The sequence below is a fragment of the Sphaeramia orbicularis genome, chromosome 9 (assembly GCF_902148855.1).
Source record: "Sphaeramia orbicularis chromosome 9, fSphaOr1.1, whole genome shotgun sequence".
NCBI lineage: Eukaryota > Metazoa > Chordata > Actinopteri > Kurtiformes > Apogonidae > Sphaeramia > Sphaeramia orbicularis.
Window position 1 is genome coordinate 18,403,619 of NC_043965.1, and position 26,314 is coordinate 18,429,932.

The following is a 26,314-nucleotide window of genomic DNA, read 5'->3' on the forward strand; positions in this document are numbered from 1 at the left end:
TAAATAACATATCTTTCAGGTCTGAGATGTGCAAAACCTATGTAAGTCACATGGTGCATGATTTCAAAGCACTATGAAGTGTTATCAGTCTGGTGCATCCAGACTAAACTGAATCCTAGGAGGTGGATGGATCTATCTTTTCATGTCTTTGCACAATGTTCAATTTATGAGGAAACAGCAGTGAAGAAACGTTTACAAAGTCCTCATTACACCAGGCGATTCAGGATCACATGAGCCACATTTAGGACTTCTTTGATCCAATTTGAAGTAACCAAGCTTAACACTCACTAAAAAAACATAATTTTAACAACAACTACTTTGCAAATAAAGTTGAAGTAAAGCTGTGCCAAAGACAGAACCAGAATCCTGATAGTAGATTTTTGAAGATGTCAGTGTACATTTCTATGTTTTTGACAGTTTACAAAAAAAATGACAAATGGCTTTGGAGTGAATTAATATTTAATGGTGACTCTTTTGGTTTATCATTAAACTGACAGCTCTGTCTTTTTTATTCCACACATGTGTCCCCATCTTACCTGAGCCCATGCCACCTATATTGAATTGTGTGCCAGACTATGTTGCACAATGTCAAACAGTTATGTAGCATTTAGACATTGATTTGGCACTAAAATGAAACCCTCCCATGATCGTCCAGAAGTATAAAATCAGATGAGACTCATTCCGAGCGCTGTTCGGGCCAAAGAGTTGGGGTTCACTGTTCGCAAGTGCTTAACGCTGCAACTGAAACTTGGAAGAAGAGATGCCGCCTGTAAAGAAGGTAAAGCCTCTTGGCATATTCTGTACTGTCATTTATGTCCTGCTGCAACTGTTTTACTGACCTGTAAAAAAAAGTTTTCACTGCAGGTTTTGTGAGTGTAGTTTGTAATCTAGCCTGACTAAAGCTGTCACTGCTGGAAAGAATAAAAATGATTTATATTTGCACCTTTGTACCCCAGCTACAGCCTCTTTCCCATAAACATTCACATAAACTCCTAAATTTTCAATCTTTAGTATTTTTATATACAAACTATATAAAATGTCTCCCTCCACATTGTCTTTAGAAACAGTACATAAGTAGGTCTTGATGCATTTTGATGTTTCATATACATTACTTGGCAATTTAATCCTTCCTTCTTTATAATTCACCTCCATTTAATGTATTCCGGGCCTCTCTCAGGGTATCATCGAGCGTCTGAACGCTGGGGAGGTGGTGATCGGCGATGGAGGCTTTGTGTTTGCCCTGGAGAAGAGGGGATATGTTAAGGCCGGACCGTGGACTCCTGAGGCTACTGTCACACACCCTGAGGCCGGTAGGGCTGACAGACACACAAAAACATCAGTGTATCTAAGCCGCTAGTTCTATAAACATCTAAATGCATTGCAAGAGTGAGCCCTAACCCCATTTGGAGGCGTCTGTTACCAATGAATAGTATATTTCAGCTCACTGTACAGATTTAACACACTCCAAATGTTGCATAAGTGTCCAAATACACACATTACATATGAGCGTATGAGGTGACAAATAACAGTTAACATGTATGTCCATGTACTGTTTAATATAAGAAAGCACTATCAACACAGTGACATGTGTTTGACATGTGTCAAACCTCTGTTTCTATCAGTGAGGCAGCTGCACAGAGAATTTCTGAGAGCAGGATCGAATGTCATGCAGGCATTCACGTTTTACGCCAGTGATGATAAACTGGAAAACAGAGGCCAAACCCTGAAAATCACTGTGAGTACCCATCTGCAGCACTTCACAGCCAGCATCTTACAGATTCGACAGTGCTTGATATGCTTAATTGTGGGTTTATATATATGTAGTGTCATTATTATTTCCATGAGGGGACACAGCCTGTGACCTGGCGAGGAAAGTAGCCAATGAAGGAGATGCCATCTCCTGATGATCTGATTTCACTGTTATTTGTCATCTCTGCAGGGAGCCCAGATCAATGAGGCCGCCTGCGATTTGGCCCGTGAGGTAGCCAGTGAGGGTGATGCCCTGGTTGCAGGTGGAGTGTCTCAGACGCCATCCTACCTGAGCTGTAAGAGTGAGACCGATGTGAAGGCCATCTTCAAGAAACAGCTGGATGTGTTCATGAAGAAAAACGTGGATTTCCTGATCGCAGAGGTAGAATGAAATTTTAATAAAAATCTCAGCGATAATCTGGAATTTGACAAGATCAACACATGGAGGCTTGGGTTTGACTCTGCTGTTTGTGTCTTTGCAGTACTTTGAGCATGTTGAGGAGGCAGAGTGGGCTGTTCAGGTGCTGAAGACCAGTGGGAAGCCTGTGGCTGCTTCTCTGGCAATCGGACCAGAGGGAGACATGCACGGTGTCTCACCTGGGGAGTGTGCTGTCAGACTGGTGAAGGCTGGTATGAACTTCTTTTGCCCAAATTGATCTCCATTGTCATTTGTTTTAGTGTTGTTGTATTATCAGATATAGCAATTGTATTTTTTTTTCTTCTCCAGGTGCCCAGGTTGTGGGAGTCAACTGCCACTTTGACCCCATGACCTGTGTGGAGGCTGTCAAGATGATGAAGGCCGGAGTCGAAAAGGCCGGACTGAAGGCTCACTATATGGTGCAGCCGCTGGCCTTCCACACCCCCGACTGCAACTGCCAGGGATTTATCGACCTCCCAGAATTCCCTTTTGGTAATTGGAATATTTGTTAAATAATGATATATTGACTTTTATGCTTTTTTTCTCTTTTTTTCTAACATTTGCCTTTGTTTTGTTCTGTTTTTAGCCTTGGAACCCAGGATCCTGACCCGCTGGGATATGCACAAGTATGCCAGAGAGGCTTACAAAGTTGGTATCCGCTTCATTGGTGGCTGCTGTGGGTTTGAGCCTTATCACATCAGGGCTGTGGCTGAGGAGTTGGCAACTGAGAAAGGGAAAATGCCCCCTGGTTCTGACAAACATGGCATGTGGGGCACTGCTCTGGAGATGCACACCAAGCCCTGGGTCAGAGCCAGGTAAAGTATACTCTATGCTAATATCATCAGCTCATATCAGTCGTATTTTACATTTTACTATTTCCATCTAAGTGTCTACAAACATTATACATTTTATTACATACTGTTATCTAACTTTGGTTACTTTCCAGTCTATAAATTTCAATCCCCATCTTATTCAGTGAAAATCATGCCTCTCCAAATATTATAATTTCTTGAACGTTTATATCCCTCCGTGGACTGACAAAGTTGTCTTTCCTCTAAATCTAAATACACTCCTTAAAAGCCTTCCTGGACTAGCTGGAAAATGAATTACCAAAAAGCTGAGCTCATGAAGAGTTGACTTTTGACAGATAGGTGGTTATCACAGAAGGTCATACTAAAGAATATGATGTAGTGCATAAAGTAGATCAAATGAGCTCAACCTTAAACATCTACAGCTGTAAAATGTGACAAACATACGAAAACAGCAGCAATATGAAACCAAAACCATCATGTGTTGCTGTGGAGTGCTTTCAGAGTGTAATACTTGTATAAGGATCTGAATATTTCTTCTGCTCCTGCTAACTTCAGATACACAGTTACAAGGTTTAGAACTAGTGGAATTAATTGAATATTTTCCTGTCCCTCTTCTTCTCAGGTCTCGTCGTGAGTACTGGGAGCACCTTAAGCCTGCCTCAGGTCGTCCCCACTGTGCGTCTCTGTCCACACCTGAAGGCTGGGGTGTGACCAAGGGCCACACTGACCTGCTGCAGCACAAAGAGGCCACCACCACTCAGGAAATGCAGCACGTGTTGCAGATGCAGAAGAAGGGCAAGTCCACAGCATGAGCGAGACTGAAACTGAAAACCAGCGCACCTCTCCCTTCAGTTGAGAAAAGGGAGACGGAGAATGGACTCAGCTCTCTCCTAGTTCAGTTGTGAGATTAAAAGCACTTGTAACAGTGAACAGTAGTGGAGTATTCCCATGTAAATCCTAACCAATAAACAAAAAATTATGACTATGTGTTTTCAGTGAGTTTTATTCTGCTGTTTTTCGAAAGGATGAAGTGCTTGTTTATTGGTCTGTCTACTCCCAAATAAAATCCCACAAACGACCAAGAAAACAGATCGACACCCTAAAAAGACACCCCCCAATTAATCCGGACTAAACTAGTAATGCTCACAATACTCTCATTCAGTTAAAGAGGGGAGGGGAAGGAGTAAACACCACAGTTGTGTAACTGGGCTCTTGCCAATCAGAGTGGCTCTTACTTTGACCCCTCCCCTCCTTCAGAGAGATTTATAGTGGCCCTCTGTCACGGTCTAATGTCGCTTCAACCTCTCAAAGTCTGAGCAGTCAGGGGTCCACACAGCTGCAGGATTATGGCACCAGTGAAGAAGGTATGGCTCAACTTTTGCACAGAAGGATATGCAAGCGGGACACTCCTGTAGATGTCTGAGAAAACTGTGTTAGTTGTGATATCTTATTCTCAAATACTCTTGAGAGTCAGCAATATTCATTAAATAGCATTTGTAAGTATTTAAAAGATTAATTAACCTCAATTACAAGAATGGAATTTTTCATTTTTCTGATCTTTACATCTGAGATTCTTGCCCTTAACCTCATGCAATATGTGTGAATATTTGCTTAGGCTGAGGGACTCACTACATAGTTATAATTATGATTTATGGTTGTTTTTCTGTGTTTATTCTGGGCAGAAGTCTAAAAAGTAGGCACTCTAATGCGTCTCCTGCACAGCTGGCATGTAAGGTCATATTTCCCAGACCCTTCAGACATCTAAGCTACCGTGCTGTTTTATGTAAAGTCTCATAAATCTACCTCATAGGAAAGAAAACACAATTAAAAATATAGAACTGATGTAAAACTTAACAGAATTTTTTTTTTATTTAAAGGGCACTGACGTGTCAAGTGTTCTTTTGTCAGAGATTTTGCAAAGACTTTTAGTGCAATTATTTCCAACCAGAAACCTGCAGTTTATAGGGAGTAGTTTAATAATAATAAAAAAAAACATGCTAATTTATATCCACATGCATTTTTAAACCTTTAGTAAATGTACAATAACCAGCAGACCGCCGACACACGTCCCTTGAAACCTTTTTAACACCACATGTTTGTCTTGGGAGCACGTGAAAAGTAGTGAATGAGCAGAGTGACCTATCTAAACATAATGTATATATGTTTCATATCAGGGTTTAGAATTTAACAGATCATAGCCTAAACTCACATAAATAATAAAATACAAGTTTAACATGAGGGTATTGATAATTTTCTGTTTGTATGAAGAATAGTAACAATAGACACTTTTACATAATCAATTCTGTTATAATCATTTAGTTTATAGTCCATGCAAGCAGAATTTAGATGATCATCACAAACAACACTTACTCTTATCTGGCTATTTTTAAGGGAAAATCAGATGAAATAGTTTGAGAACCAGGTGGAGCAAACTCAGGGGAATCTTGATAGAAGATGTTTTCCTGATTCAAATACTATGAATGAATTAACAGATGAGTAATCTGGAGAGATATTTCTGCTTTTCCTGGCAGTGTACTGAACTAAAGCACATTACAGAGATAACCATATGGTCAAGAGTGGGTGATGAAGTGAGACACAAATGCATGACAAAAAGATAAATCTAAAGAGGAGTTTGTGCATTATCATGACATTTGTATTAAATAGTTATTTATCTTCTTTGTATATTCACAGCCTTAGGTTGACTCATCAAATATATTCATAACCTGTGTCCAATTCTACCCTTACGATTTCACTATTGTTCTGCATACTTCAATCTCTATATGTGTCTCTTATCACAGGGAGTCTTGGAGCGTCTTGACGCTGGGGAGGTGGTAATCGGTGATGGAGGCTTCGTGTTTGCCTTGGAAAAGAGAGGCTACGTGAAGGCTGGTCCCTGGACCCCTGAGGCTGCTGCAGAGCACCCCGAGGCCGGTGAGAATAGCAGCAGATTAGAACAGCTTCTCCATTTCCATATGCAGACTTTTCTTTGTTCTAGAATTTCCACAGAATTTCATATGTGAAGATGCAATCTGTTTGCTCTATGATTCATAGTGCGTCAGCTGCACAGGGAGTTCCTCAGAGCTGGAGCTAATGTCATGCAGACCTTCACCTTCTACGCCAGTGATGACAAACTGGAGAACAGAGGCAACAAACTCTCCTTCACTGTAAGTTAAGCTGGACTTTTTTCTCCTTTTTTTTTTTTAACCTTTTTTCTTGTATCATGCTCTGACAGCATCCAAGTCCTGCTGAACTGTCTTCAAGATGTGAAAGAATGATTGGAATCAAAAATTTTTTTAAACGTAATGAATCCAAAACTGAGATTGTTGTTTTTGGAAACCCTGATTTTAGTGCTGCCATGGACCGCTTAAACAACTACTGCCATCCGTCAGTCAAAAATCTTGGTGTGGTTTAGACAGCTCTTTTAAACTGGGCCAACAAATTAGTTTAGTAGTTAAATCTTGTTTTTATCAGTTACATCTCCTCAGCAAGGTTAAGTCACTCATGCTTTTATCATGTGGACCACTGCAACTCTTTGTACTGTGGGTCGGACCAGGCCTCCATCCACTGTCTGCAGTTAGTCCAAAACTCTGCAGCATGACTGCTCACAGGCACAAGGAGATATGAGCATATAATAGCATATGTTCTGGACTCCTTGCACTTGCTTCCTGTCAGCTACAGGATTCATTTTAAGATTTTATTATTGGTTTTTAAATGTCTTAATAGGCTGGCTCCTTCTTATCTTTCTGAGCTTGTGTCAGTACATGTTCCTCCCAGAACAATGAGCTCCACTGACCAGCTGACCTTAGAGGTTAAAAACCAGAGACTGGGCTTTTTCTGTTGCAGCCCCAAACTCTGAAACAGTCTCCCTTTGCACATTAGAAAAGCCCAGTCTATTATAATTTTTTTAAATCTTCCTTAAAAACTCATTTGACTGCTTTTAACACAAGCTGAGCAGGACATTTTATCTGTTTTTATTTACCTGTTGGATTGCTTCTATTGTTTTTGTGTTGTTCCTAACTTCTGCATTGGCACTTTTAATATGGTTGTAAAGCACTTTGTGAACCGTTGATTGTTGTAAATGTGCTAAACAATTAAATTTGACCCTGACCTTGACCATGGGCACCTGATGATCTGATTTCACTGTTATTTGTCATCTCTGCAGGGAGCCCAGATCAATGAGGCCGCCTGCGATTTGGCCCGTGAGGTAGCCAATGAGGGCGATGCCCTGGTTGCAGGAGGAGTGTCTCAGACTCCATCCTACCTGAGCTGTAAGAGTGAGACCGATGTTAAGGCCATCTTCAAGAAACAGCTGGATGTATTCGTGAAGAAGAACGTGGACTTCCTGATTGCTGAGGTAGAGATCTGTCATGTCATCATATGAGGCTGTGTCATGCTTTGTTATTTTTTTCTCTTAGTGCTAATGTCTCTGTCCTGCAGTACTTTGAGCATGTTGAGGAGGCCGTGTGGGCTGTGGAGGTGCTGAAACAGACTGGGAAGCCTGTGGCTGCTTGTCTGTGCGTCGGACCAGAGGGAGACATGCACGGTGTCTCACCTGGAGAGTGTGCTGTCAGACTGGTGAAGGCTGGTGGGTATAGAGTTCATCAATACACACGCCATGTGTTTAAAGTAATAGGCTTACATTTTTCTTAATGATCAACCTAGATATAAATTAGGTTTTACAATTTAAAAATTTAGACTATTGCAGAAAATGCTGTGAAAACTTAGCTTTTACTGTTTTACTGGAACTAATACAACCCTAAAAAGAAAAAAAACATAATTAGAAATATTAGTGCAAGCTACTTAATCACTGAATAATTGACAGTGTGGATGTGATTTAACCAAACAAAATAATTCAGACCTTTCCATTGTATACAGTGATTACTGTTTCAGCTGCAACAAGTTTTTTAATCCTAACTGATGTAGTAGCTTCTCATTTCTTAGAAAAATCAGTTTGATAGAGAGCATTAAGATTGGACTGTGTTTCAGTGGAAAAGGTCATGTCGGCTGATGAGCCCAGATTGACCTTATTGTAGTGATCGACACATCAGGATGAGAGGAGAGGCAGATAAAATTACTATCCATCATGCCTAGTGCCTACAGCACAAGCCTGTGGGGGCAGTATTATAATCTGGGATTGGTTCAGATGATCAAATCTAGGATCATCAACGTTATGTATCAAAAAATGATGGAATTAAATGTGACACTGCTTAAGCTTATCAAATCGACACTAATATGAATGCATAAAATAATCAAAGCTAAGGCAGTCCAACAAAATATTAGAGTGGAACTTTTTTTGGCCAGACAGTGCATAATACCAACATAAAAAAGGAAGTCAAGTGTTTCAAGTATAAGGATTAGGATGATTCCTCTCAGGTTCCATAACAATACCACTGTGAGAACACACTGAGCTCTTTTACACATGCACTACAAAAGTCAAGCGTGTGATGTCAACTACCAGACTGTTATGATGAAGAAAAAAAATGCATCAGGAATTTTCTAACAGTGGAATATCTATAGTTAATAAAAAGTGAAAAAATAATTCCTTTCCTTTCATCATTCAGAATTTGTAGTTTGTCATTTCAATAGTTAGACAGAACCACACAAAATATGTCAAAAAAGTGATTTAACTACTCTAAATCATCAGGAAAATATGAATATAGTGGAACCAACAGCAAACTTCTATGATATATCTACCAGTTAAATTACATTGCATTAAGTTACAATTAATCTGACATGTAACATAAACCTTTTTATATTAACTCCACAATGTGATTGCTGAGCGTTTCCAAAGTATAAATGTGGGAATATTTCTTGTGCTGAAATAAAATCCAAACATATGCTAACCTTTCAGTCACAGAATATTATTATTATAGTGTAAGAGTCGGCTCAGACTGGTGCCTGTTCTTCTCCAGGTGCCCAGATTGTGGGAGTCAACTGCCACTTTGACCCCATGACCTGTGTGGAGGCTGTCAAGATGATGAAGGAGGGAGTCGAGAAAGCCGGACTGAAGGCTCACTACATGGTGCAGCCACTGGCTTACCACACCCCCGACTGCAGCTGCCAGGGATTCATCGATCTCCCAGAATTCCCCTTCGGTAATAACATCGCCCTCTGAGTGGCATTTAAAGCCCACCATGCATTTAATAACAATCCTATACAAAATTAGACCTCAAAAATTTGTGCTTTTCTGGAATGCATGCACATACATCATCTGCTGTTGTATTGCATTACACTGCAGTAAGTTCAGCTGCTCAAAATGAGTGCAGCAACTTAAATGTGTATCAATCTGAATCTGCTGTCAGGTCTTGAGCCCAGGATCCTGACCCGCTGGGACATGCACAAGTATGCCAGAGAGGCTTACAATGTTGGCATCCGCTTCATTGGTGGCTGCTGTGGGTTTGAGCCTTATCACATCAGGGCTGTAGCTGAGGAGCTGGCACCCGAGAGGGGTTTCCTCCCTGCTGCGTCAGAGAAACACGGCAACTGGGGCGCTGGTCTGGAGATGCACACCAAGCCCTGGGTCAGAGCCAGGTTAGTAGGATACTTCAGTCTCTCCTGACTGGTGTTAAATTCATCAGTATGCACTGGCAATAAATCAGATGGGCAGTCGTGGCTCTTGAACATCATGAATTACTCTCTATTACTGGGAAGTATCAAAGTGCACTTTTTTTTTCAGACTCAGACTCAGCTTTATTGTCATTCGATCAATAGTACACGATAGAATGAAATAGAATTACCCTGGTCTTGGTTTTGTAGCATAGAAGATAAAGGCATAAAATAAAATATAAAATATATAAAAGGTGAATAGGGTACAATAAAAAGTACCATAAAATGTGCAAACAAAATAAACAATAATAAAATAACTGCTTAATATGTTCAAAATTTCATAGTATGGAGCAACAGTACAGTTTACAGTTACTACTTAAGTACTTAATTCACTTTTTACTTTTACTCCCTACATTTTAACACAGTTATCCATACTTTATACTACAATCAGGGGTGTTGGATTTTTAGCGCAGGAGAATTTCAGAGCCTGGACTTTTTTGACTTTTTCCATTTTAGTGCAGTACTTGACTCTATACTTGGCTAAAAGATATGTGTACGTTTGGGAGTATTCATTTTTTATCCTTGCCTTTCAGAGCCCGTCGTGACTACTGGGAGAACCTGAGGCCAGCCTCTGGTCGTCCACAGTGTGCCTCCATGTCAGTCCCAGACGGCTGGGGTGTTACCAAGGGCCACGCTGATCTCATGCAGCAGACAGAGGCCACCACTCAGGACCAACTCAAACAGCTGTTCGACAGGTCAAAGAGCCACTGAGCGGCAGCAGAGTTCAGTCAAATAAGTGTGATGTGAAGCTACCGATGTTGCACAATAGTGTATTCGTGAATAAACACAGTGTGTGCATCGGTCACCGTGCTGACCTCTGATGTCGTGCAGGGGCTGGATCTTCACTTGAGACTTGCACTGTTGTGTACATCTGTTGAGTTTTAAACTGAAGACACAGTGGAATCTCATGTAAAGAGCCAGCCAACAATAAGATTGGGACCTTTTTTGTTTTCCATGACTCTGGACCAGTTTGTTTAATAAAATAATTGGTTATTTGACTCTTGGTGACTCAAGCTTCTGATATTTTAATTTATATGAAACAACATGTTGAAATCCTGCTTAACTTCAACTCAATGAAGGGGAAAATTAAAAAGTAAGGTCTAAAAGTGGACTGCATATCAGTGGTGATTATCATATTATACTTTTGGCCTTTTCATACTGAGCAAAAGAAACCATTATACAACAGAGAGGATCTGAAAGTGGCTGAAGCATGATTGGTAGGCTTATCAAATCTACACACACAAGGAACATTTAATATCAACTTTGATCAAACACCAACTTTTTAGAGACATCTTCTTATTTCAAGTCTTCTCAACATAAAGAAATAATATTAAAGAATAAAAAAGCTGTAGCAGAAAAAAGTTTTGGACACCCTTAAAATGTTCTAAAATATCAAATATTATTATGAAATATTTTCATAAGAATCTTTTTTGTGTTTTAAAATGTATAGCTGCATTACACTGAAAAAAAAAAGGCAAATCATTTCTTTTGTTCATTGTTAAAAAGTGAAAATAATAAAACATAGGCCTATATATATATATATATATATATATATATATAAAGTGTATGTGTGTGCGTGCGTGCGTGTGTGCGTGCGTGTATGTGTCTGTAGCCCTTTTTCCCCACATTCAATTTAAGGTGTTTTTGTTTTGTCTTTGTTTTGACCCTTTTTTTTTTTTTAAGTATTTCTCTCAAATAAAACAAATTAAAATAAAATAAAATAAAATAAAATAAAATAAAATAAAATAAAATAAAATAAAATAGAGATTAGAAAAAATTCTCCAACAATGAGTATGTACAATATAAATCCGGCAGATGCAGTGTTCAATATCCAGAGAACCTACACCATTTATAAACTGAATCAACTTTTTCCCCAGAAATCTTAATTTAATTTTTTATTATTTTTATTTATCTTTTTAATGCGGCACACTGAGGTTGGTAACATATTTTCAAGGGAGACCCAGTAAGGACAGTAACATTACAAGGATGCTACAACATCCAAAAGAAAAGAAAAGAAAAAAGAAAAGAAAAGAAAAAGAAAAGAAAAAAGAAAAGAAAAGAAAAGAAAAGAAAAGAAAAGAAAAGAAAAGAAAAGAAAAGAAAGACTTTCAGATAGATCTTTATTTCGTATAAGTCATTATCTTACCCCGCAAAACATCTCTGGTTCATGTCTGTCCTCTCATTGGACGACTGCTGACCACATGACCCGGTTATCTTTTTTCTAAGGCGGAGTAAAATTAAAGATAGGCTGGAGGAATGGTACGCTATTTGTCTTTGCTTAGCACAGTGCTGTGTTATTGACATTTATAGACAATATACCGACACTACTTCACTCAAAGTATTTGTATATGTGGAAATAAAAGCCGCTGGAGTCGCAACGGTGATCGACGGGTGTTGTCTTAATGGATTAAGGTGTTTTATTGCTCTATTTTTGTATGTCCTTTTTGACAGGAGGCTAACTAGAACACGGACTGATAGCATGGCCTGAGCCTTTGACCTACAGCACACTGGCATCGTGTTTGGGACAAGACGGTAACCGACCGGATACTTGTTATAATCGCTAAGAAGAAAAGACGCAGCTAGAGGTAAAATATAGCTGATAAATGACTAGATATGGGCTTTATTGCTTGATTTCCTCTAAATTACATGTGTTTTAAAGAAGAAAACCCTAAACAAATTGCGCTAAAAACGTCTCGTAGTGATGGTGATGATCTATGGTATAAGCAGGAGTATGTTTGCCCCCCCTGCTGCATTTTCATCCGCATCCCATGGACCACTTTATCCTATAGAATCCAACAGCGCCATCTTGTGACGTGTCTCTGCTCCTACAGGTACCGCCTCAACCCGGAAGTAAAGCGGTGAGGTCGTCATGGGGAGCAAAGTCAGCTCCAAAATGGCAGCTCCCGCCGCCCGAGTTATTCAGGTAACGCTGTTTCTCTACATTTATTCATTCCAAACTGTCTTGTGTTTTGCTGAAATGACCCCCGCAGAGTGCAACATCATATTTCTGTAGTCTTAGCTGTTAAAGACCGTTTTATTTAGGCATTTTAAAGTGACAAATCCAGTCGTACCCTTGTTGATGTCCTTGTTAAACCTCAAATCGCTCGGTCGTGTTATGCGTTTAGTTCCGTTTAGACAGCAACAAAGAAACTTTTTTAAAATGTCAGACTTATTTGGCATATCTAGTATTTTGTCAGGGCTATTGGCTTGGCATGTCACAGTCGATGGTTGGAGTCAGGTTTGTTTATGAGTTAAAATTAACCACATGAGAGCTGCTGGCAGCTGTTTTAGTCACTCTTTTTGGTCCCAGTTTGCGACTAAAAGTCAGCGACACTTTACCTGAAGTCCTTAAAGCTGTGCGTTTTACCTCAGAAAACAAAAGTAAATAGATGTGCAGATTACAGCCGCATCAAATCCGTTTTTATTTAGAAATATGGCAGGTTTGTTTGTTTATTTAATAGTCCAGGATCCAGGATGTATACTAGACTCATGAGGATGGATCCAGCATTTAACCCAAACCAAATATGTTGATGTAATCCTCTGGAAAATGTCAAAAGTACAAAATATTGACAGTTAAGAGGACAGAACTAGGAATGTTCATGCAACAGACTGAAATGATTAATTTATTAGGTAAAATCACCTTCTAGTAGTTCAACAACTTACTGTCTCTGCATTATAGTTGAAATTGGTGTTGTTTAAGCTACATTTTGTGTATTTTCTGCCACAGTCTCAAGTTTTTTCCACCTTTACGCTGAAAGATTTCATAGATATTTTTGATGTTAAGTAAAGCAGCTATTCTCAGTTTAAATTTCCCCCCCCATTGAGGCATATGACTGGTGTCCACAGCCTAAAAAATACACAAATTTTGAAGAGGAAAAGGCTTTAGGTGATCATCTGAGGATGGTTAATTGTGATGGATCAAAACACCAACAAAGCTAACAGTTGTTCAGAGAAGAGAACATTTTGTGTCTGTGGCCATGACTTTTACAAACACATCTAAAACTGTGTAAATATTTTATTAGTGATTCGAGTGAACTGACACCTGAAATGAAATAAAATTGGTAAAAATCACAGTTCTCTCTGTTTCTTTTCAGGCTGTGAGGCCTCATGCTCCTCTGATCAAATTCCCCAACAGACAAAGCCTCCCAAAGCCCAATGGTGAGTTACACAACTGGATTTTGAACCTTGATCTGTTAGTTGCGCCATGCTTTGTCCCAGAGAACATGTGTTCCTCCATTTTTTTTTCTTTTCTTTTGTCTTTTTTGTTTTATTTGGAAATCTTGTTTCTTTTCCTTGTCCTGTTTGGTTCTGCTTGACTTATGTTTTTTTGTCCCTCATGTTCCTTTTCCAGTCCAAGAGGCATTAAAGACACTAGCAGTTAACCTTCAACAACACACTTCCGGGTCCCCTTCAGCTGCTGCATTGCCTCAGTTATCACGACCACATGTACCTTTGACCCTGATCCCTGGCACACCAGACACCCTGGCCTCTATTCAGCTACTTCCTGCAAGGTACCGCAGGAGACCGTTAGCAGCCGATGAAATGGAATACATTCAGGTGAGAAATACTACGAGGCAGCCATGCCGATAATTTCCAGTCTTATGTGTTTTTAACTGTTTTATTTCTTTTCTTTTCCCCAGCGAGGTGGACCAGAATGACTCAACCCGATCACTGCAGCCAAAGTCTTTATCCATGGATCAATCTGTGTCTTTAACTCCTCCGCACAAGAACCTAATGCCACATGAGACATGATGTAGAATAAAGTATTTCATGAATCCTGTTGAAATGTACATATGTTTATTTTTGTAGATGTTATTCTTGATTGTATTTTACGTTCATACTATAAGGCATCTTCATAGCAGCCACAAAAGACCAGAACCACATCTCCTCATTTTATCCTTTTAATGTATCATACTGCAACTTCTTGTTGTTGTTCACCCCTGGTTTAAACATTATATTCAATATTTAATTTTGTGACATATTTTAATGTTTGACTTGAAGTTACGAATGGAAATCCAAGCATTAAGCTTAGATAAGTCTTTGACTGCAATAAACCGACTCATCTGTCTCTATGAACTGAGCTACATACATGGGTAAAGGTGGAAACTGAATGAAGTGGATGAAATGCCATTCAAGTGAACGGCTGGATTTTAATGATTAAAGGAATATTGCATTTTACTGTGGTCTTCTTATCGTGCTTGATGAAAACACAAAGACACTAAAACTGGTTTGCAGTTACATCAAGAGATCATTGTCTTTAAAAAAATCAGCAGGACCATATTCAGTTTAACTGTCAGGTTTTTATTGTTACTGCCATGCTCTATATGGTAAACATTAACGACATTGAAAATTCACTACAGTGCAGTATGACTGACTACCATGAATGTGTCACTGGTTTTCTATGAGGATCCATAAGTCATTTATTACTTCGATGAATATTGGCACAAGTAGTAAGTAATACAGACATGACAGAGAGGCTGAAAGTGAATAAACACTTCACTCATCTGATTGGCAGATTGTCATTTTAGTCACTACCAGAGCTGAGACAAGCTCACAGTTTCAGTTTTTATTTTCTCCTCTTGCTGTGATATAAATGAGGAGGAGTCACACTCAGGCAAACACAATGAGAAGAGAAAAAACACAATTCTGCATCGATAGGTACATGTCTGCCTAAGAGCAAACCTTTTTTCAACAGGCTCCAAAACACATGAATGCCATTACAGAACAATTCATGGCTTTACAAAAATACTTCTGCAAGTTTAAAACCCAATATCAAACACGACCTACGAACTTTATGAACAAGGGAGTGCAATATATTCATAGAAACACGTACAGCAACAAGGACCGTCAAGTCACAAATGGGCACAACACTAGAAGAAACACTGAGGTATGCACTGGGTTACTGTGGATGTTCTGGGTTGATTTTCTGTCCTATTTGAGTCCTGGTCACAACATAAACAGCGCCTTGTTTATTGGGAATCATTTACAGTACCCCTCACTTCTCTTTACTATGGATGGGGCTGTATCTGCAGACTAACCATTGCACTTGAAATGTAATAGAAGCATTTTGTGCTCCACACTGGAGGGTCAATTGCCCTCTTCGTCCAGATCTTCAAAAGCAGGTAAGAAATCTGCGATGGTGTCCACCACGTAGTCGGGCACCAGGTTGTGGTTGGTGGTCAGCTCACTATTCCTGTACTCCTGGGCCTCCTCGATCTGAGACACACCGGTGAGGGTGAGCATGGTGTCCAGGCCGCAGTTGGACCCGAACAGCATGTCTGTCTCCAGGCGGTCACCCACCATCAGGCACTGGGCCGGGTCCACCCCCCTGAACTGACTGGAGATGCACTCGAACATGAAGCGGCTCGGCTTGCCGATCACAGTGGCTTTGCGACCTGAGGCCACCTCCAAGGCTGCGGTGAGGGACCCAGAACCTGTCAGGTGGCAAAGACAGGACCAGGGTTAGATGTAATGGCATCCATGAGACATGCATTTTTTAAAGTGATGTTAGATACAGTTCTATCCATTCTGGCACTCGTCCCATGTCTGTCATCTATATTATAAATGCCAGGTGGCCTCTGTGTGCGTCTTGGAAATCATACAAAATCCAGAAAGAGCTGACTGCTGTAGTTTTGCATACTTATGTATTTTTGGTCAAGGAAGACAGTGGTGAAAACAGCAAGTTGATAGGACCAATATTTTGGGAGATATTAGTAATTTTGGAATACAATAGCCTTACAATCATGTTGCTATGACCAAAACACTTTGGCGGACTGCTGGACAAATGCAGTACAGCATGCACAAATACATAACAGCATAAAAACTACCACATCTAGAACCTGTGGATCCCCACAGGTCAATGCACTAGTTTATTAGTATAATTCTAATCAAGTTTTTCCAACTTTCTGTTTGTACATTTTTTGTCTTATACGTTTTCACTGTCCTATAATATAAGACTACAGTATTGTATATTATAAAGCAGGGGTCACCAATCCTGGTCCTCCAGATCTACTATCCTGCATGTTTTAGATGGTTCCCTCTTCCAGCATATCTGACGGTCATTATCAGACTTCTGCAGAGCTTGATGATAGGCTTATCATTTGAATCAGGTGTGTTGGAAGAGGGATACATCTAAAACATGCAGGATAGTAGCTCTGGAGGACCAGGGTGGGTGACCCCTGTTATACAGTATTGTAGTCAGTGTATACAGCAGAATTAAACCAATTAGCCAGCTAAACATAAAAAACTGTATTTCTGTTTGCCTCTTAGACTTTGTTTATGACAAATGCACATGTTCACATTAAGAGTATCTCTAACTGAGTAAAAAGGTGTGGTAGTAGTGATGACATTTCTGTTACATTTTTCTTACAGGTGAATGGAGACAACCATCACAATTATGCAAAACAACTGAGGTTCACTTAGATAACTGCGCTCAGGTGATTATGTGACGGTTGTGACAGGACTAAACACACCATGACAAGGAAATAACTCAGTGAGAGTTAAGAAGGTGCTTAGTTATGACTTTAGATATTTTTTGTACATTTCAATGTCCAAAGGAATTGATGTCACATTGCAGTGAATATGCAGTTACTCCTTTTTGCCATTGTGGGATTACACAGGTATTAAAATGTATTACAAAAGATTTTACAGCACCTTATAAAGTATCGCAGGATCTAAGTCTTATGGTAATATTATTATCACAAACAACAAATTTATCAGTTGAGTTACTCCATCATTATGAGACACAGTCAAAGGATGATCATGTTGTGTTGTGTTTATGTGGTTTTATATTTTTATCCATTCTTTTTTCAGTACCATATTTGTTGTAAAGATAGAAACTGTCAAAAGGATTACAGACTCAGCAAACTGCCCTGGGCCCTCAAACATAGAAGTTCACCACCAGTTCACTGTGTGTTGCTTTATGAAATCTGCTTATTTCCTGGTTTTCTATAATGGACAGAGCCTTCTGTTAGTGTGCAGTGTTATGGAGTACAGACACAATGCACAGAGAACACCAGAAACGGAGGTAAACACATGCACCATATTCAACCATGGACAATAATAATAATGCACATGTCCTCACACTGAACCCCAGGTCTAATGGAAACAGGTCCTGCAGGCCAAAAATAATGTGGTAGTTTTGAGATAATTACACAATATCTCAAAATAATGTCTTAGCATCTAAAACTGATGATGATTTCTCAACGTAATGACATAATACCTCAAATCCATCCCACTGTTTTGTGATATTAAGATGTTGTTTTTTGATTGGATGTCATTACAAAGAGAAAGTGATTTGGTATTTTTGAGATGACTCATTATTTGACACACTAAGTCATTTTTATGTGATAAGAAAAAGGACATTTATATTATTACAAAAAATAAATAACTTTTTAGTGTTATTTACACATCCGAAAAGGAGTGGAAAGAAGTAAACACTTATTTAATCCCACTCCTATTCCCTAAATCATCTACTTAGAATATTTCAACCTCCTGACATTACTCTAAGATGCAAGTATATATTTACTCATAGCCTCATCCAAACAATGATCCTCGCACCAGAGGATGGATGGATGGATGGATGGATAAATAAATAAATAACTGTATTTCTATTATTAATTTTTCCCCACACACCCTAAAAATAAACAGGACAAAACCCAACTGTATTTAAACATTTTGGTCCCCATATCTGGTCATAGTCCCCTCCTTATACATTTGTTTCAACTGAATTATATTCGGATGTCGTTTCAACTCCAAGTTTATACTGTTCTATAATCTCAGGTCACAAACAGAAACACAAAATCTCTTCCTAGTTCTGTGCACCCTCATATGTTTAAAAGTATATAATCCCCTTAAATTGTGGTTTCCTTTCCTATTAATAAGGGTTTTCTGAATATTCTCTGGTAGTTGGTTATGTTTAATACACTAAGTCAGGAGTGTCAAACTCATTTTTGTTCAGGGGCCACATACAGTCCTATCTGATCTCATGTGGGTCAGACCAGTGAAATAAGGACATAATAACCTATAAATAATAATTCAAAATATTTGTCATTTTTTTGTGCCAAAAAGTGCAAAAATGTTTCAGCTTCCTAATTACACATGTGCATCACAACTTACAGATCACACTGGATCTACAAAGGCATAAAATATTTAGCACTGGGCATTATTTGATCAAACTTCCACTTATTTTTCTTAAGAAACTTCAGTTTGTTCACAGTTCTTTAGATTATTCAATTTTTTTTGTGAAAGGTTAGCTTGTAAATGTAAACAGGTTATTTAACTTTTTCACATTAAAACAGACATACATTTGAAGTCTCATCATTGTTTATGCTATTATTTTACTAGTCAGATAAGACTATATGTGGCCCCTGGACTAAAATGTCTTACACCCTTGAGTGCTAATACTTCCCAGATAGTAAAATCATTATGGCTTAAATCTGGCCCTAAAACTAAAAATATGGCCTTAAAACTGGCATGCCATTTTGGCAAAGTTCTGGGCGGATGTATGGGCCCTAAATGGCCAAAAATAGGCAAGCCAAAATCAAACCAGAAGGAAGCCAAAATTCACTCAAAACTAATTGGGGACTTCCAAAATATAGCCATAATTGTCCCAGAAAAGCCTCAAATCCACATAACCCAGCCAAAAAGTAGCCAAAACTGACCCAAAGAGAGGCCAAAAGGAGGCCAAAATTCACCCAAAATTTGTGTTGATCATGCTTTTAAAATGAAGCGGGGGTTTCTTCTGGGTAGAAATTCCCGCTGTTTGTGCAGTGTTTTGGCTTTACAGAAATATGCCAAAACACAACCAAAACACATCCATATATGGAATAAGATGTTGCTGCTCTTCAGTCAATCTTCTGGCTTGCCATAAACATGCCATACCATCCATATACTTGATCCCGCTCTTTGCCCAGTCTTTGGTTAACCTGACATATGCCAGAACTCAGCCATATGCTGCTGGTGCCTCTATATCTATTATGGATAACCTTAATCATACCACAGTTAAGCCTAAAGGTTTTCATAATGCCAAAAGAAAGCCAAAAATGCCAAATGTATGCCATAATGCCGCCAAAATATTTGCTATCTGGGTTGCAGCCTGCAAATCCCCCTGGGCCAGATTTGGCCCGCGGGCCCCATGTTTGACACCCCATTACTTGGACTTCCAGGTGCTGCTCTCCATCCCAGTATCCCAGTGTGGAATGTGGGTTCTAAGTGGACCAGTGTGTGAGAACATACGACACACAGATGGATGTGGTCTACGTGGCTTTGTCTGCAGGACTACAGTGACATAACCAGGCCCGTACCTGGCAGTATCCTTCCACCTGACAGCGGGTGCCACGGGTCGTTGTCGGTGGCCAGGAACAAGCAGTCCGGGTCCCTCAGGTAGCACGAAGCTTTGGCCAGTTTGAGAAAAGTCAGTTTATCGTCATGTCCCACCAGCACCGCCTTGACGTCCGGGGCCAGGGCGCAGTTGTAGATGGTGGCGTCCGGGTCGTCCGCCTCCTCCACGCAGGGGATGCCGGCCTCCTGCAGCTCCCTGCGCAGTCCATCACAGCCGATGACGAACACCTGGCCGCAGATCTTAACCACGTCCCTCAGGTATAGAGCCGAGCAGTACGACGAGCTGAAGATCTGCTCCAGCATCACGTCGGTGAAGCCCAGCCGGTAGAACTTGTGCACATAATTCTCCCGGGGCCTGGTGCAGTTGTTGGTGACGAACACTACGTTTTTGCCGTGCCGGATCAGGGAATTCACCACCTTGGCGGCGCCTGTGATCGCCTTCTCTCCGTGCCATATGACCCCGTCGCAGTCGAAGAGAAAGAAGTCCTTCGCCTCCAGCAGATTCCGGATCTGCGGACCTCGAATTTTCTGGCAGCCTTTGAAGCCAAAGGCGCCTGCCATCCCGGCTTTTTCCTCGGTTTCGTCCGTGTTTCACCTTCTAATGTGTCCCCATGTCAAAGGCTGGTGCATATCTGTAGAAAACAGCTGCTAAAATGAAATGAACACAAATCAATGTCAGGAAATCACATTGCAGAGTCCTTGGTGCGGTTGCACAGGCAGCGGGCTACATAAACATTGACATCTGACCACGCCCACATAGAATCCCTGACCAATCAGACAGTGGCAATGCAGCCAATCACAGCCCAGTGTGTCACACGCTCAAATTGAAAGAGCGCCCTCAGCAGCTCGCGGACAGATTCACACAGCATCCTGTACCTAACACTGGAAGAGGTTAAATGTGCTAAATTTTATATACTTTAATGAGATGAAGGGGAAAATAAATGACAAAAGTGCTGGTTGGCTTATGTTTTCAATGTATATGATAAAGTATTATTACATATATTAGTTTATGAGCATTTATACAATGGATCTTCCACTAAAAAGAAGCTGAAAAGTGAACATAGAGTAGTGGAAAAAAGATTCTGGACACCCTTAACATTTTGCATAATCTTTTCACCACTGTATTGTAATGTGCAAACTGTTTTGAAGTAGATCTGGTAGCTCTGAGACAAACATTCCTTTTCAGTAAAACACATTTTCTCATTAATTCTCACAGTTTCACGTTTTGAACCAAGACTGCATCTTAGAAACTGCATCCAATTAGCATGTTGACTTAATTATTGTTTTATTAGTGACTCAACTCTCTTCAACTGCTTTGGTCTTCATCACTGTCCTCCTGTTTATTTACTAACTTTAAACCCCTGTAATACCGACAAATCCTTTTCCTGAAATTTTAGGACTTCCAAAAAAAAAGTAATTAAACATTGCAGAAATCTGTTGGAAAAATATATCACTCAAAACACAATCTAGCAACTTATTTTTGCATGAATGAGCTAAGAATTGTGAATCAAACAGCAATGATAAACAAGTCAAAAACTCAGAAGGGTTCAACCTTGGGTCTGCTCTTATACTGGAGAACAAACAATGTAAGGTCAAAAGATCAACATAAGGCATGTCTGGAATGACCAGTCTGTCAAAGTGTTAATGTGACTAATGAATGAATCATGCAAGTGACATACACCCCCCTAACAGCATCAAAATAGAAATGACTTTACATTTATAACACACACAAAAAAGCCACTGTGAAAAGATAGACACTGGAAAAATTACAACTTTGTTTAAATTTGGAAATCAAATCATATCAAATTAGACCAAATAAATGCATTTAGAAGCAGGTTATTTCATTGACAATGCTGTCTGTCTGTCTGTCTGTCTGTCTGTCTGTCTGTCTGTCTGTCTGTCTGCATCATAATTTGATCCATGAACATGAAGGACTGACAGTTAAAAGGAATACTAAAGATCTCCCAGTTTTTCCAACAGTGAATTTAACCTGGTGTTTTTGATCAAATAATAGATCAGAGTTCAACTCAGTTGAAATTAAGGCAGTCATGGCTTTTAGTCTCAAAATAGTTAAATATTTTGTAATTTTAGTCACTAGATGGTGCTACAATTGAGTAAAAAAGACGACTCTCCACCATGGACAGCATACAGTGTATGTTCCCCACACCATTAAATATATGGTCATTGGTTACTCAATATTATAGGAGCAAATGGAAATGTAATGTTGCTGAGAGAATCTAAAGTTGTTAAAATGTAAGCCAAATGTGGTATAGCATTACATCCATGTGGTATTAATATTTAATAAAACTAAATCATGTCCACAAGAAAAGTTGGTTCAAATTAACCCCAACTATAACACAAAATGTGCCAGATTAATTCAATCTCGCAAAAATTAATGTATTTTTTACGATTTTTTTTTTTTTTTTTTTTTTTTTTTTTTTTTTTATCATGTGTTTATTTTGTTCTTTTTGATACAATAACTGCAACGTGAGTCTTATGCATTCATTCTATTATAAATACAGTTAATTATATTTTGGTTATTTTTCAGAAAATGTCGATCTTTTCAGTAATATACAGTGTGGGTTTTGTTGCCACAGTTTATTTATAGACACTTGACTCAATAATATGTCTCTGCCAGATTTAAAATAACTCTCATAATAAATAAAAAATGCCAAAAAACCATGAGGTTGACATGTTTAAATAGAAACAACTGTAATTACAGTATGTTAAAAAAAAAAAAAAAAAAAAAAAAGAAATAACAAATTTAGATAGAAACACAAAATAATGGAAATCAGTGACTTCAAAATAACTAAACCAATACATTTTTTCAGTCTTTCATAATTAAAGTCTTCTCAGTGTTGTATTGTTAGATGTTTTACGGGAATAAGTTGAAATTTAATCAATAAATAGGTGGTAAATTAAAGGTACTTAACAGTTTGAGTGAGTGAGTGAGTGAGTTGTGGAAATAATTATTAGACCACCCTTGTTTTTTTCAATTCCTTTTTCATTTTAATGCCTGGTACAACTAAAGGTACATTTGTTTGGACAAATATAATGATAACAAAAATACCTCATAAGAGTTAAATTTCAGAGCTGATATCTGGACATTTTCCATGGTTTTCTTGATAATAACCAAAATCACTTCAGTTCTTATATTAATAGCTATGGCATTGTTCTGCCAAAAACAGTGCTTTTAGGCATTCCATGTTTTCTTTTCTGTCTGTTTTAATCACATGATACACACAGGAGTTAGTACTTGATTGTATAACCATTGTTTTTGATGACTTTTGATGGTCTAATAATTTTTCCGTGGCTGTAGATAGATAGATAGATAGATAGATAGATAGATAGATAGATAGATAGATAGATAGATAGATAGATAGATAGATAGATAGATAGATAGATAGATAGATAGATAGATAGATAGATAGATAGATAGATAGATAGATAGATAGATAGATAGATAGATAGATAGATAGATAGATAGATAGATAGATAGATAGCTTCACCATTTATTTGATTAATATTAAGCCAAGAAAGCCACTAAACTAATTGTCTATAATTGTCTAAGAGTCTCTAATTTCCTTTTTCAGACATGCTCACCCTAGATTCTACCATTCTTTTATAAAACCTTGTCCAAAGCAGATCCATCAGAAACAATTACTCTCTGCTCTAAAACAAGCCCTTCACCCAGTCCTTGTGCTTCATTATGGTCGGCCTTGCCCTGCCCATTCTGGATTGCGTGCGAGCCAGAGGAAGACTCACTGGCACCTGCAACTGCCAGACAAACAGACAAATTAAATGCAGAGAGGAATGAAGGACGGCTGAGTGGGCAAAGAACAAGCCTTACTAATTGGTCATTATTTCCTTGCTAATCTATATTTTCCTCCCTGCAAACCCCCAACACAGATGTAAGGAGTGGGAGGGAGGACGGAGCAGAGTGGGGGACTGCTGTCACCGGCGGCCTGAGCGCTGACCGTGAACATTACCGTGTGCCTTTGTGTCTTGTTTAGAACTGACTGGGGATTCAGTGGAAACCAGCAGAGGGTGGGGGTCATAGTTGAGACTTGCAGGTGCTTGTGGTTACAAATGAGGAACCAGTAGACCGTAATGCACACACAAATTAAGCAGGTAAGGTTTAGTTGTTTTCAATGTCTGTCAGCATGTTTTATTTGCAACTAATTGTCCAAAGCAGAAAAGCAAGCAACACATGCAAACTGTCTCAAAATAAATGCAAATGTTGGTGTGTGTGTGTGTGTGTGTGTGTGTGTGTGTGTGTGTGTGTGTGTGTGTGTGTGTGTGTGTGTGTGTGTGTGTGTGTGTGTGTGTGTGTGTGTGTGTGTGTTTGCCTACATACAATCACCCACCCTTGCTCTTCACACAGACGGGTCAAAGCAGCACAGAGGTGGTGGACAATACGACGCTGGAGGATAAATGAGATGTGTGCAGACATGAGAGCATGGGAGCAGAGAAGCAGAGTGGGGAGGACACTTGATAGTAAAGCTGCTTCATAAAGGTCAAACTGAAAATACAAAAAAAAAAAAAAAATCATAATAAAAAAATCTCTGTATAAACATAACTTCAATAAAAGAGTTTTAAGTTAACTCTAGAATACTTGCAAACAAGCCAGGTTTTATTCCCTTCACTGTGTGTGTGTGTGTGTGTGTGTGTGTGTGTGTGTGTGTGTGTGTGTGTGTGTGTGTGTGTGTGTGTGTGAGTTCCTGATGACAGTGAGGGTCATGGTCAGAAAATCCCAGGTAAAATGTAAAAAAAAAAAAAAAAAAAAAATTAATTCATATCTCAAAACTCATCTGATTTGATTTTAACTCATAAAAAACCTAAACAGTCACTGGCAATCCAAATTATCTACTGATCTAAAATGTTTAATACCTGTTGATCTATTAATCCTATCAATACATGTAAATAGGTGGTGTAAAATGGAGTTTTTCATCTTTTCATGGTTATCAGATATGACCCATTTGGACGTTCAGAGGCTCCGTAGTGAACATGGAAACACCATCGTCACCGTCATCGACAACATTGATTCACCAGTAAAACCCATGGAGTTTGATCAATGACAGTGAATGGAGACACTTGTTTTTATGTTCAGTTATTCAGATATATTTGGTTGAAAAAGTCACTTTTTCCTCAGTTTTCTCTGTTTTGATATAATAACCTTCAACTTTAATCTGAGCTTTTATGAACATCTACATGATCAGTGAATTAAATATAGAAAAATACATGATTTTCCCCCCAAAAAAAACAAAAAAACACACACACAATACAGAAGGTAGTATTAAAATAAATAGTGATAGAAAGAAGAAAGGTTAAATAGAGAGAAAAAATAATTTGGGAACTGTGACAAAAGTAGCACTGGGTCTTTATGGGTTAATTTGCACAAATATGTACAGTATCAAGATTCAATGCCATAAAAACTGATCTTGAAAGACTAAGTGTCAAAGTAGATGATTTTCTAAAAAAACAAAACAAAACAAAACAAAACACTATATTGTGTCTAATGCCAATCACTTAGTGGCAGCAAATTGAGATTTCAGTATCATAACTGACAGCTTGAAGATAAAACACAACACATTGCATTTTGGGATTGTTATCAGATAACAGTGTGCAGTGTGCAATGGTCACTACTTGTCATAATGCATTGTGGGATACTTCGAACCAGCTCTACATTCTATAACAATATTTACCATACATTCAGACCTACAAAGCAGCATGCACGTTATAGAGAATAGTGAATGATTTCAGACACGTCTTACATCTTTGGATCATTGTCTTCCAGAATCAGTCAATGCGTGTTAGTGATTTTGGCAGAAATATTCACACTCTAAGTGGTTTTAATTTTCCGTTGAAGCGCTTGATTAAATTTGTTCTGATCAGATTTGAGAAAACTAGGTTTAATTCAGTAAATCTAGCTAGAAAAATAAACTGTTTCATGTGTCTTTTAAGTGTAAAAGAGGAGGGAAAAGGGCTGTCAATGGTTGGAGTATATGTAGTTACAGCTGTATTTATTTCATTGCTGTGTTTTCCTGCTTTAGAACATGTTCCTCTGTGAGCAAATATTTTGTGAGAAATTCAGCAGCATTATATAAGTTCATTGAGCTGAATCTTACCTTAAACTTTCTTTGAAGAATGCGTTTTGCTTAATCCATCTCAAGAATCAGCCGGTTTTAAAGTAAACTGTAAATAGAAGTTAAAACTGAATCACAGAGTTTAAATGTTATATTACATAAATGTGAATCCTTGCTGTTTCATTCCCACCTCTTAACTTCCTCTTTTAAATCACTTGGAAAATGTCAGTTTTAGTTATACTATACTACATTATACTATACTTATACATTATACTATACTACAGTATATGCAATAATCCAGT

General features: G+C 38.8%; 4 protein-coding genes across 4 annotated transcripts; 3 read left to right on the forward strand and 1 right to left on the reverse strand.

The window, feature by feature from the left end:
* Positions 1-760: 760 nt before the first annotated feature.
* LOC115425480 (betaine--homocysteine S-methyltransferase 1-like) lies at positions 761-3,928 on the forward strand. The gene is made up of 8 exons (XM_030143091.1): positions 761-778; positions 1,178-1,310; positions 1,623-1,735; positions 1,940-2,131; positions 2,232-2,379; positions 2,477-2,659; positions 2,754-2,982; positions 3,602-3,928. Exons 1-8 carry the CDS (start codon positions 761-763, stop codon positions 3,789-3,791), a joined length of 1,206 nt encoding a protein of 401 aa, XP_029998951.1. The 3' UTR covers positions 3,792-3,928.
* A 294-nt stretch (positions 3,929-4,222) lies between these two features.
* LOC115425478 (betaine--homocysteine S-methyltransferase 1-like) lies at positions 4,223-10,583 on the forward strand. Its single transcript, XM_030143090.1, has 8 exons — positions 4,223-4,343; positions 5,778-5,910; positions 6,031-6,143; positions 7,142-7,333; positions 7,417-7,564; positions 8,892-9,074; positions 9,282-9,510; positions 10,119-10,583. Exons 1-8 carry the CDS (start codon positions 4,326-4,328, stop codon positions 10,294-10,296), a joined length of 1,194 nt encoding a protein of 397 aa, XP_029998950.1. The 5' UTR covers positions 4,223-4,325; the 3' UTR covers positions 10,297-10,583.
* A 1,230-nt stretch (positions 10,584-11,813) lies between these two features.
* Positions 11,814-14,763, forward strand: kgd4 (alpha-ketoglutarate dehydrogenase subunit 4). The gene is made up of 6 exons (XM_030143093.1): positions 11,814-11,844; positions 12,037-12,170; positions 12,417-12,508; positions 13,680-13,743; positions 13,937-14,142; positions 14,226-14,763. Exons 3-6 carry the CDS (start codon positions 12,455-12,457, stop codon positions 14,241-14,243), a joined length of 342 nt encoding a protein of 113 aa, XP_029998953.1. The 5' UTR covers positions 11,814-11,844; positions 12,037-12,170; positions 12,417-12,454; the 3' UTR covers positions 14,244-14,763.
* Positions 14,764-14,865: 102 nt separating this feature from the next.
* pdxp (pyridoxal (pyridoxine, vitamin B6) phosphatase) lies at positions 14,866-20,667 on the reverse strand. The gene is made up of 2 exons (XM_030143092.1): positions 19,890-20,667; positions 14,866-16,019 (listed from the first exon to the last, which is right to left on the reverse strand). Exons 1-2 carry the CDS (start codon positions 20,485-20,487, stop codon positions 15,673-15,675), a joined length of 945 nt encoding a protein of 314 aa, XP_029998952.1. The 5' UTR covers positions 20,488-20,667; the 3' UTR covers positions 14,866-15,672.
* Positions 20,668-26,314: the final 5,647 nt, after the last annotated feature.